The 12,604-nt window shown below is 36.5% G+C and overlaps 1 protein-coding gene across 4 annotated transcripts in view; it reads right to left on the bottom strand.

Annotated features, from left to right (window-relative positions):
- Positions 1-12,604, bottom strand: part of VPS13B (vacuolar protein sorting 13 homolog B) — a 426,536-nt gene that overhangs the window by 204,105 nt on the left and 209,827 nt on the right. For all 4 annotated transcript variants that reach the window (XM_027657093.1, XM_027657096.1, XM_027657095.1 and 1 more), the window contains exons 23-24: positions 8,620-8,854; positions 667-887 (exon numbers count right to left, since the gene is read on the bottom strand). In XM_027657093.1, the coding sequence (XP_027512894.1) occupies positions 667-887; positions 8,620-8,854 (456 nt within the window). The remainder of the gene's footprint in view (positions 1-666; positions 888-8,619; positions 8,855-12,604) is intronic.

Raw genomic sequence — 12,604 nt, 5'->3', positions numbered from 1 at the left:
TTAACAGGAATACTTGAAAAATGCTGTTTACTTCAATTTTCTTTTCAATGCACAACTCAAATTTAGATAAGGCTTGCACTTGTAACAATGCTCTGCTTTTAATATTATTAATTAAAAAACTACTCTATTGGGATCTACAGCAAACTTGGTCCAGGTAAGTAAAATACAGGGTGCACTTTCTGAAAAATCTAAGAACACCTTTGCCTCTTAATAAACATAAATGAGGTGGTAACTTCTGTTTACACACATTCATTTCAGGTTTTTTCCCCTTTATTATTGGACATCTTTGTTTGCCTAAAAATCACTTCATGTTGGAAGAAATGTCAGTTCTATGTAAATGTAGTAAAAAAATTACATTCAACCACTTCAATATATGAATCCACAGTGACAGCAGATCAGTACCAAAGCATTTAGTGGTACATCTGTAATTCATTTCACTCCATCAGCCAAAAGATGCATTTATACTACAGCTATTACATGTGGAGAAGAGTTTAAATTACAAAACTTGAGAGACCTTCAAAGCAAATCTTAATCTAAGCACCTTGATCTTGATGGCCCAGTTAAAAAAAAATTAAGATAGAGATCCTCTTCATGAAAATGCAGAACAATTGTACTTAAATCAAGTTATTTTTAATTTCCTTTCATAAATCAATTAAATGTACCAACCTGGGGGTTGGAGCATTTTATTTCAAGGGACTCAAGGTCGACATGGAGGCAGACAACAAATGAGTGTCTGGATTCTGGCCCCGAAGGAAGCAGTTTCTGTGAAGTCACAGCTAAAGTAGAAGTACAGCCCATTGGTTCCACTAAATTAAGTGTCATCTGTTGTCCAAGAAGAGTATATATACTGAAATGATGCAGACTAATTGTCCATGGAAAAGCATCACCTAGTCAATAAAAAGAAGGGAAAACAGTTAAACAATTGCTTGATAAAAACTAGGCTATTAATTCCACACAACTCAGTAAAGGCCTTATTCTAAACCACCTTAGAAGTCACAGCAAATGCAATCAACAACCATTAAATTGATCCCAAACTCTCACAAATATAATTCAACCATCAATTCCATGCTATTTCAAAATCTAAACAATAGCAATAATTTTTTTACAACTTTTAAAAAATTAAAATCCATTGGGAATTTTAACCCAAACTGTGAACAAATGTACAATATTGTACTTAAAGAAGTCTTTTTGCTTCATGCGATTTTCCTCAAACTGACGAATATCTAGAAACCACTCCCCACTTATTTCAGCATATGGATGCAGCTCAGAGGCAGTTCCTTCTCTTATATACTTATATATATTTACAGTTTCTAACACTAAAAAAGTGAATTCTTTCCTCCAAAAATCTACAGCTTGCATCTCAACACAGTGGTGCCACAGAGTGAAGCCTGTCCCAAGGCACTGCTCAGATGAGACTGATCACAGCGCAGCTTTTTCCACTGCCTCCACTTAACTTCCTAGGAACAGAATGGTGATGGATTTTCTAAAAACAGATTGCTATATTCATACACTTAGCACTTCATTTCTTATATTTAGGAGGAAGCCTACACAGAGAAATGCCTGGCACGCTGTCACCAATCATTATCAAGAATAATCAGTGAGGGAATTGGCAGCGTACAGATGAACAACAAAATGCCAGCAGTTTCCATACAATCAGTTTTCCTTAGATTGACAATAGATTACACAGATTACGCAACCTGAAACAGAATCCCTATGGTGGGTTGACCCTGGCTGGATATCAGGAATCCACTGTTACCAGGAAGCCACTGTTATCACTTCCCTTACTCAGCTGGAGTAGGGAAAGAAAATATAACCAAAGGCTTGCAGGTTGAGTATGGAGAGGAAGAGATCACTCCCCTGTTACTGTCACAGGTAGAACAGAATCAACTTGGAAAAGTTAATTTATTGCCAGTTAACACCAGAGAAGGGAAATAAGAACAAATCAAAAATTATCTTCCTTGCGGCCCTCCCCTCTTCCTGAGCTTAACTTCATTCCCAAATTCTCTACTTTCTCCCTCTTGAGTGGCGCAGGGGGACAGGGAATGGGGGGTTGTGGTGAGTTCATCACATGTTGGTTTTGCTGCTTCTTCCTCTTCACGCTCTTCCCTTGCTCCAGCATGGACTGCCTCCCACGAGTGAAGGTCTTCCACAAACTTCTCCGATGTGGGCTCCTCACACAGACTTCATGAACTGCTCCAGTATGGATTCTTTCCAAGGGGTACAGCCCTGCCAGCAAGACCTGCTCTAGCATAGGCTTCTGTCTAAGTTTTGATTTGGCTCCCCGCCAAGTGCCCAAGACCCAGCACAAAAACCTCCAGAAAACAGCAAAAGAGAAAAAAAACTATGAAAAAATCCAGGCTAGTCGGACTATATTAAAATATATATATGTATTTACATATAGTACAGTTATATACAGTTGAAATACTATATACAATCCCAAAAGGGAAAGGGAAGGGGGAAAAAAGGACAAAAAAAAAGGAACAAAACCAAAAAAGATATGCACAATCAAAAACTCAGAATCTAGCAAACTAAAGATTTAGCAAGAGAATATCTTACTACTTTCCTTGGGACAACAGAAATCACGCTGAACGACCGCCAGCACCCTCCGCCTCCCAAGGTCCACGAGGCCTCACCGGGCCCTACTCACCCACACAGCAGAACTGACAGCAGGGAACCCACGCCTCCAGAGCCACCGGAAGGGAAGAAAGGAAGAGGCTTCTCTCTCTGTCTATTTATATGTTGGATTATGTAAAGGAATAGGATGGAATACTTCCTTCCTTCCTTCCTGGCAACCAGGAAGGAAGTCCTAAATGCAAAATCATTACAGTTCCTCTCTCCATAGGTTCACAGGTCCTGCCACAAGCCTGCTCCAGCATGGGCACTCCAAGTGGTTACAGCCTCCTTCAGTACTCATCTACCTGCTCTGGTGTGGCGGGGTCCTCCACGAGCTGCAGGATGGATATCTTCTCCACTACGGACCCTCAATGGACTACAGGGGGACAACCTGTGTCGTCACCATGGTCTTCACCACAGGTAACCCTTTATTGAAGCACCTTCTCCCCCTCCTTCTTCTTTGACCTTGGTGTCCACAGATTTGTTTCTCTCACATGTTCTCACTCCCCTCTCCTAGTTACTGTGGCAAAGCAATTTTTTTTCACCCTTACATATATTATCCAGAGGTGCTACTACCATGTCCGATGGGCTCAGCCTTGATCAACAGCGGGTCCATCTGGAGCCGGTTCAAATTGGCTCTGTTGGAGATCAGGAAAGCTTCTGGCACATTCTCACAGAAGTCCACCTTGCTACCAAAACCTTGCCATGTAAACCTGATACATTTTCACATATAATAACAAGGTGCCAGTGAAAAAAGTTAGGCTTTTGGAGAAACACTAAGCCAAAACCCAAAGAATGCTCAAAAGAAGTGAGGAAAATAAGTCAATGGAAGGTATGAGGGTAATCCTCACTTTACCTGAAACAGACATGGGTTTTTGCTCTTCAAAAGTGTAAGAACATAGTATTTCAGGGGGGCTTTGTTATTTTGCTGTTGCTGTTGTTTTCTTTTCTTTAAAGAAAGTCTTCATTCCATTTATCAGATTTTCTGCTGAGGAAGTTGGGCCTTTTTGTTGCAACTTAAACAACAGAGAGTCTGTGCCCAGCAGACTCAGTTTTCAATTCACCAAGAGAAACTGCCTGTCCCAATACAAAGTACCATAAAAGCAGCTGGATGCAGTCTTAGATCCAAACACAGCAGACCAGTGAGCATCCACAAGCCTCAGCCTTGCCTGAAACAGTCTTCTCTTTGCACAAAAAACATTCATCTGGACGAAGAGGACAAAATTCTTCCTATATGACAATTCAGAAAGTTATTGGATATGAGGGGTTTTTTTTCAAGATTTGAGCCTGAAGACATGAGTCCAAATCAGTCTAATACTCCAGAAGCATGGGAGCTGGTCTTGAGAATCAGAGGAGAAAATGGCAGACAAATACAAATACGCACTGGAATGGGCCCATTGGAGTCTCACAGGACAGTAGAAATTCAAAACAGTGTTTTTAAACAATATATGAAGAGTGTGTTTGTTTCCTGGTGTGGCCTACAGTGAATACTGTCCTGCTGAGAAATCAGAACACTAAGAAATAGGACAAACTGTTAACTGTGATTATTTAAAGAAATTAGAAGAGTTTTGAAATTAAAATAAAGCTGGATTCCAACATCTTTTTGCCATATTATTTTAGTAAGACTTTTATTTTATTTTATTGTTTATTTATGTATTTTATTGTTTCTTCCATAGGTGGCATCAGCAATAAATTTATATGGTCAGGAGTATATATGAGAAAAGTCTGTGTGTCTCACCCTAACCACAAACTGAACACTTCAGTAGTTTATTTTGAAGCTATTACATTCTGAAGAATTCAGCTCAAAGTAACTTGAAAATATTTTGGAAAGTTTTCAGATTAAAAGTTTTGAGGCAGTTAATTTGTGGTTTTTTCCAAGTTCTGTCAGCCAAGAAATACAAAATATTAATTGTAATAGATGGAAAAAATTCAAATGCAAAGTCAACCCTGATGACATGTTTCTAATTACTACTCATGAACTTTGTTTTTCTCTGTGACCACCACAGTAAATTCACATAGTTTATATTTCATGGATTAGAAAGAAAGAATATCTAAGGAAAAAACTGAATGTTAGCTCTACTAGGCTGCATACACTATCTACCTGAAAAGGAAAAGGCCAATAAAATTTTATCAATGAAACCACAGTATGTTGAAAAAAACCGCTGTAGTAAAGATATGGTGAATTTACAACCAAAAAATTCCCCCTAATGTCGTTAATTACCTCTTCTTCAGCTCCATATACATTATGTGCCCATTCTAACATTATACTGGAACTGCCCACTTGAAAAATCCTTGTTTTGTTGTTGTACCTATGTCTTATTTGTTTGTAAAAAAACTTAAACTCATTTGTAAATTTGTTTTGTGAAACGATAAAAAAAACTAATTCAAAGGGTCTACACATCAAAAGCAACATCGCTTGTAGGATTTTTCTAAAACTGCAAGAATGATTTACTGACAGGAACGAAGGAAAAGTCAGTGCCACAGTTGGTAGATATTTTCTCTACATCTAACCTTCCCATCCATGTATACTATTATTTTGTCATCTAATTGATGAGATTCATTTACTGTGAAATATAATTAAACCTGGCAATGCCTTCAGTGGAACCAGAGCACACTCCTTATCTCTTATGACAAGATTATAAAATATACACATGAAAGACCCCTGCTATGGTTGAAGATTCTGATTAACTCCTGATCCACTGCTATCATAAATCCTTATTTTTAATTTCTTAGAGCATTATCACTGATTTGTATTCAAAAATTTATTTATTAAGCTATTTCAACTGCTTTTATAACTTCTTAAATTTATAAATACCACTTTTAGATATTTGGCATAGATAACTGACTAACCCAATTATCAGACAATTTTCATACAACTAGCATTCATCACTTGTCTGCTATTTGCAATTGTTTAGCAAGACACCCTTACTATAGAGTGTTTGAGTTATTTTTCCAATATATAAATAAAGAATTTTGCTATGTACAAGCACTTTCTCTGGTACTTACTGATGCACTTTGTTTCTTTGCTGGAGTTAATCGCTAATGCTCATAATAAGACTTTACATATGCATGACATATAACATCGATAAACGTACCTAACTACTAAAAATTATGTGTTTGCTCTCATTTTTTAATGGCACTTCTCTTTATTTTAAAAACCAGACCGCAGAAGTGGCAGTTGTACACAATGTTGTGTATGGAAGGTTGACAGTTCTACAAAAGAGAAATTTTGCTTGTTTAAAATTAGTAATGGTATGAGAGCGATCATGAAAGCTTTATCATGCATATGCTCTAGGATCTATTCCCAGACTTGCTAATGGTATCTTTTGGAATCTTCAAAAAGCATCCTGACTACTCTGTCCTCATTTCCCTTTCTGTACTCACACTGGTCTTCACATGGATTTCCAATGCACTCATTCTCATGTGACATGCAATGTTTAAAAAAAGATATGCAAACACTCCCAGGACAGAGGGCCCTGCTCTTCACAAAGTGCCAAAACAGAGAAGACAGGCAAGAGGGGAACAGGTAAAAGTTGCACTGGGAGAGGTTTTATCTTGATATACGAAAGTATTTACAGTAAGAACAATCATTCGCTGGAACAACCCCCCTAGGGATGTGCAGGCTTTCAAGAAGTGACTGAGCAAGGTGTTGGACAATCTCACCTTGGATCCCCTTTGCACAGAAGTGCAAAGAAATATCTCATTCTTTACATAGATAAATCAATTTATGGATTACTTAGTTGCTCAGTATGACTGACCTATATTATGTTTCTGAATTAAAGTGCTATACTTAAAACATTCTTTTAAACATTCCTATAAACTACAATTACCCTAGAAAAGAAATTTATCAGAATTCTGAAAAAAAAAATAAAAATACAAAGACCTGATTGTGGGATAATGTATAAACTATTTTTACAGTAAGTTGACATCTTGGGGTCAATAAGTATCAGTGAGTGGGCTGAAATATCCCCAAATGAGAGTACGACTATGCTCTCTTTTCCTCCTTTTTTAGTTTTTCATGTAATAAGAAAAATACATAAGTGAGCACACTGCTTTCTTAAAAGTAACAATGTATCCTTCTGAACAAGCCTTTTACTTATATATTTTTTATATAAGAAGGAATGATTCAAAAAATAGTTACCAGGAAAAGCAACGTTGAATAAATACAATTTCAGAGAGATGGTAACATGTCTTAAAAATGACGGTATGTCCCTGAAGTCTTGTTCAAAGACAGAAAACAAATTAAGAGACTCTTACGATAAAAGTCCATTAAAATTATTTACCTCTACAAGGAAAGGAGCAAAGGAAGTGACTTTAATGCTTTTAAAAAATTTTTTAATAATCTGTCTAAGAGGGAGTTTTGGCATAGGAGAAGGCAATGGTTCCATTAGAGAATCAAAAATATCTAGATTGTGAGAACTTCTGTTTGGCATTATTCCCAGAGCACAAAGCCACACACAAATAAATTCCTTACTATAGGCTTTATCCTAAACAGGGGGATTCTTTTCTCTCACTAGGATCTTTCCTTCAAATCTTGGTCTGACAAAATTCAAATGACTTCTTACTTTCATAAATGGTTTAAATTACATCATCAGTTTAAAATGAAAAAAAGACTCTGGTTCAATTTTTCTTCTATCTGTCATTATGCTTAGCAAATTAGATCATTCCTACTGAAAGTTATTAGGAAAAACACATATACCTTTCTCTCCCTCTTTTTTACTTTTTTTTTTTTAAATTTTCATATGGCAGCATCTCTAATATGACTTTCAATATTAAAAACGACACTTTTATTTCTGCTGCTGTGAGTTAAGGAAAAATACAGAAAGGAGGAGAAGGGTCCAATATAAATGGCAGAATAAAAGGAGAAGACAGTGTTATAAATCCAAATAAATTTCAGATGGCAGGAGCAGGACTAGTTTTTGAATGTGCTTTTGACTTAATTTTTACAGCATACCCCTTATATTGTTTATATTTCACAGCATACCCCTTATATTGTTTATATTTCAGCAACAAGTATGCAGAAAACAGCATAATTTTCCCAGAAAATGCTGTCACAAAACCAGTGGAACAATTACTGCATCCCCCCTCTTCATTTTAGAATGAATACACAAAACAGCAACAATTCTTTCTAAACAACATAGTTTGAAATGTTCAGAATGTTAAAGGCTGATTCTTTCCTCAAACTGGTCTACAATTCAAGTCCCTATCAAAGATTAGCTTTTCAAATAAGAACTACTGTACTTTTTCTCAACCTTCACAATTTTTTTCTTCAAATCTCTACAAAAACCTTGCTACAATCCATAAGATACAACACAGAACACAACTGTTGCCTATTATGATGACCATTAAAGTCTCATTATTTTCTTTTGACAGTCTGTTATATTTATGAATTTATTTTCTCATCTTACACTGAACCATAGAATATCTCACATTGGAAGGGACCCAAAAGGTGAAACTCCCTGCTCTTCACAGGACTACCTAAGATTAAATCATATGACTGAAAGCATTGTCCAAATGCATCCTGAAGTCTAAAAGGCTTGGTGCCACAACCACTTTCCTGTGGAGCTCTCAGTGAACAATCTTTTACTAATGTCCAGTCTGAATTTCAGATCCAAGACCTTGGTGGGATGAGAATTTTTTCCTAACCTGTCTCCATTCTGTCCTGGAATTCAGAATTTACTGCTGCCTCCTGCTGTGTCAGAATCATTGTTAGTGGCTACGAAACAACTTGAATGGCAAAACCAACAAGGGTAAAGATTGCACTTCTGAAGTTTTTAGCTTCAAACATACCAAACATATCACAGAAGTAGCTCTTTGATGATGAGTTTCATGTCGATTTCCATGGGGCAAACCTTGTGATTACTATTTCTAGACATAAATATTACATAACATACTGCTACAAAGGTAGTACAAAATCAGAATTTTTCAAAATAAAATGAAGATAATTTTCATAACAGTAAAAAATGGAAATTAAAGAGTAAGCTTTTTTTGAGTTTATCACACTACCTTCTTCCAGGATGGGTCTCAGCACAACAAATGGGATTTCTTGCAATGGTTCCATGTGTTTGTGTCCAGCACTCATAACCTTTATCTGGGGCAAGCAGACGACAAGTGTGCCAGGCATATTGGCCTGCCCATGGTACCAGCTTCGCACAGTCCCAGGAATGTCACCTGATACAATAGTACTTGGAGAAGGCAGGCTATCATTTGGAAGGAATACACAACAAGATTGCACTTCAAGCTGAAAAAACAAAGCCAAGAAAGATCCTCAGAAACAGATTATTTCCCCCCACCACTGGAGAGTATTCATCTTGGTACAAAATCTGAAGTTATTCATCCATCACAACTGATTGAGAATAGTCTTAACTTTTAGTTGAATTAAGAGGAAAGATGACACAAAATGTTGGAAAACAATATATTCTTGTAAATTATGATTATGGAAGGGAGAAGAAGGATGACTTTGCTCTGTAAATTAATCAGAAAGGTGCTGCCATATAAAGGGAACATACATATATCTACATTTCAACAGCTTTTTACAAGTGCAATTGAGTAAGAAAATGTTCTCACAATAAAGCTGAAAGTCCTCCTCTTTTAGCAGTTCATTAGCTTTTGTTAGCAATAGCTAAGTCTCTGGAACTAGTCAACATTCGATATGCTGTTACTTTTTATACAGAACTGTTTCAGGGAAAATTCTGTCTTTACTTAACAGACAACAATAATGAGCATATACAAAAAGGCTAATCATTAGATAAACCAGGAAAAATACAAACTTTAGTGAAAAACTGACTTTTAAACAAATGGAGAGGTGCATACGTACACAAAGAGAAAGAGAAACTAATAAAGTTGGTAAAGTTTATACAGCTTTTGTCCTGTTTTCATTGCAAATGAGAAGTAGCATATACGTTTTTATATGAAATAGTATTTTTCTATTCTATATTTTCAAGCAATATTTTTACCCTGGAGCATTTCTGACCATTTTGACACCTTCTTATGAGTTTCTAGCAAGGCTGAGTGAGCCCAAACCAAGAACTCAACTCATTACAACTTCTTCACTGAGAGCTGGTGTAAGCTGCAGGCTGTTAGTCTTCCTTGGCTCTTGCAAATACCATTCCGTCACCTGGATTTCAAATAGCACTAACAGCCTGCACACTTGAATGCTTTGTTAAGCAAATACAAGCTATGAGTCAGTTCATTTCTTCGCATTGCTTGGAAAAGTCTAGCATACAAAATGTTGGACAAGATGTTATTTGTAGCTGTGATTAAAACATTTATTTGCTGTAAACTTACATAACAGTCTTTTAATTTGACATCATTAAAGACAGCACAGCTTAAAAGCCATAACCAAGGTTTGTACTTCATACTCTCCCCTGAAGGATATTAGGTCCTTAAGACCACAACAGTGATTTGCAATAGAGCTGAATTCCCCAGCACCATAAGCACTTTGCCAGTCTACTGAGGAGAACACAGATATTCATCTTTATTTCAGCATTTTTGTGCTCTTTTGCTTAGACAAACTGACAAGAATTCACTGCGAAAAAATATAACTAGAATTTTGCAAAAATAAATACATTGTTACATGAAGTCTGTGTTTGTTTCTGGTTTTAGAACTGTTTGAGTTGTAAAATGAAGTTAATTACATCTTTGATAAGTAGTTTATTGATCCAAGGTTGCAGAGTATACTTTATTTATACTGGATGAAAATTCAGGGTGTATTGTTACAGATGTAATAGATTTGGACTTTTAAATGGTAAATTAGTCATTGTGTCAATTTGCAAAGATTTTTATGGTGACACATTAGATGATTTTCTGGTCTATTAGTAATAGGTTGCAGGTCAAGCCATTGTGGTATAACGATAAATCGATGACAAAAGAACTTATGATCAGTATAAGTATTGTTTTATCTATGCATTTGCTGAGTAAACAATTTATAAAAAAATCATCCATTTTTCATATATATATATATATATATATATATGTATATATATACACACATACATATATCTATATCTATATCTATCTCCATGATGATTAACATCAAATGCTGCCAGGATATACAAACCATGTGGCAGTAAAAATCCAAAAATTTCACCAACTTGAAGAGATACTATACTTTGTCACATTACCAGCAGCAGGATCTACAGCACACATTTTACAAAGCACTCTTGAGAAGAGATCTCAGTACTTGGTATAGAGCTTTTGCACTTCATTTACAGTACAGCTTTGTACTAAAGAAAAGTTCTACAGATTACTTTTGTTTTATTTTACCTTGCCATATCAAGAATACTGAAGTAGAATCACAACAGTTTCACTCCTTTAAACTCCTGATGAAAATTCCTTTTTTACACAAGCAGCTCTTTGTCATTTATTTTCAAACAATTGAATGGGGGTTGGGCCACGAGTTTTGGTGGGCTTTACATAATAGCATCAGGCCCTCCATATGTGGTATATATGCATTCAACCTCCTTAACTAGACCAGCAGTAGCTCAGTACAAGCTCCAAAAGAGGTAAAGGTCTCTGCAGATGGGTCAAGAACTCCTCCAGGAAACCCACAAAGGGCAGAGTGACCCAGTGAGCATGGATGCCTGGAAAGCTGCTCACACGATTAACACTTGAATAGCAGGTGTTTTTCCCAAGACTCAGTTATCAAGGAACAAAGAAAGCTGTGCATAAGGAGTCTCTTGCACACCCTTCCCACTGTATGCCATTTGACTATGAGCCAATCACTTTATCCCATAAAAAACGGCAGACTAAGTGAACCTCCTCTGAGCTCTCCCTGCCAGGAAGCATGGCTGCACAGCAGTGATGTCTCCTTGAACTGGGACATCTACAAACAACAGATCTCTGGATGAGGTCAAGTTTTCTTGAAATTGCAACTGGACTGCACACTCTCCCCTTGGGCTGGGATGCCTCCCAGTGTTTGAGTGTTTGATCTGAGACTGAAAGATCCTTCTGTACCCAAGGCACAGAGATCCCTTATTTGCAACAGATCCTCAGCAAGCTGCTGATAGCATGTTAAATTAATACTAATGAAATCCATGTAGTTAATTCCTTTAGACATAGTCTCAGACTTTGACAATGGTCTAAGATTACACCAAGCTGCACCTCAGTTCCATCAGGACACTTAGAAAGCAAGGGGGTCTACTCTGAAAGTTGTGACTCGGTGGGAGGACTTCCTTACTCTTTGTATTTTTCCATCAGATATAAACTGTCATCCAGGTTTGAGACTAAGATCAGACCTAGCTGCACCTAAGCTCCATCAGAGGCTTAAGCAAGCAAGGATGTCCACTCTGAATGACTCAGCAGGAGGGTTATCTCACCGTTTTTTGTCTTTAGCCTCCATGTAAATAATGCCAAATTTATTCTATTTTCCTTTCGATGTTTCACCCATGTAGTAAGTGATAGAGTGAACACTGCTATTGAACTTTGCCAAGTTGCAAAATTCCACATTTTAGAGAAAATTATGCAATTATTATGATCACACAAGAAATTTCCAACTTGTATGCAAAAGGACCCAAAAAATGCAAAATTGAATAGCACCTGTTAAACTTCTCAGAGGCAGATTCTGCTTATGCACAATTATCAACTTCAATGGAATTTGTGTACATTTATCCTACTGAATCAGGAGATCTCTCTATTTACAAATTCCAGTAAAGGAATGAAGAGTACACCTAAAATAATGGAATTATATGTTGGACAAATGCGAGAATGTGAGCTACAGATTGCTTCACCAATCGGAAAGTGTTTTAAAATATATGTAATCCAAATTCTTAAAATTAAACTACATTAATAGCATATATTAAAGCTATCATATAAATCTTTTTACACTTTTTAAATAACTGTTAAATTGTGTGCCTAAAATTGTGAATTTAATGTAAGATGTGACTGATTTATGTAACTGAATATAAATCTACAGCAGTAAATCTTGCATTAATGTAAGGATCTGACAATCCAAGGGAAAGAAAATGAAGTAATCTGCCAGTAAGAAGTCCTC

The sequence above is a fragment of the Corapipo altera genome, unplaced genomic scaffold (assembly GCF_003945725.1).
Source record: "Corapipo altera isolate COAL_440 unplaced genomic scaffold, ASM394572v1 52b, whole genome shotgun sequence".
Classification (NCBI taxonomy): Eukaryota; Metazoa; Chordata; class Aves; order Passeriformes; family Pipridae; genus Corapipo; species Corapipo altera.
This window is presented reverse-complemented; position numbering and strand designations above follow the sequence as displayed.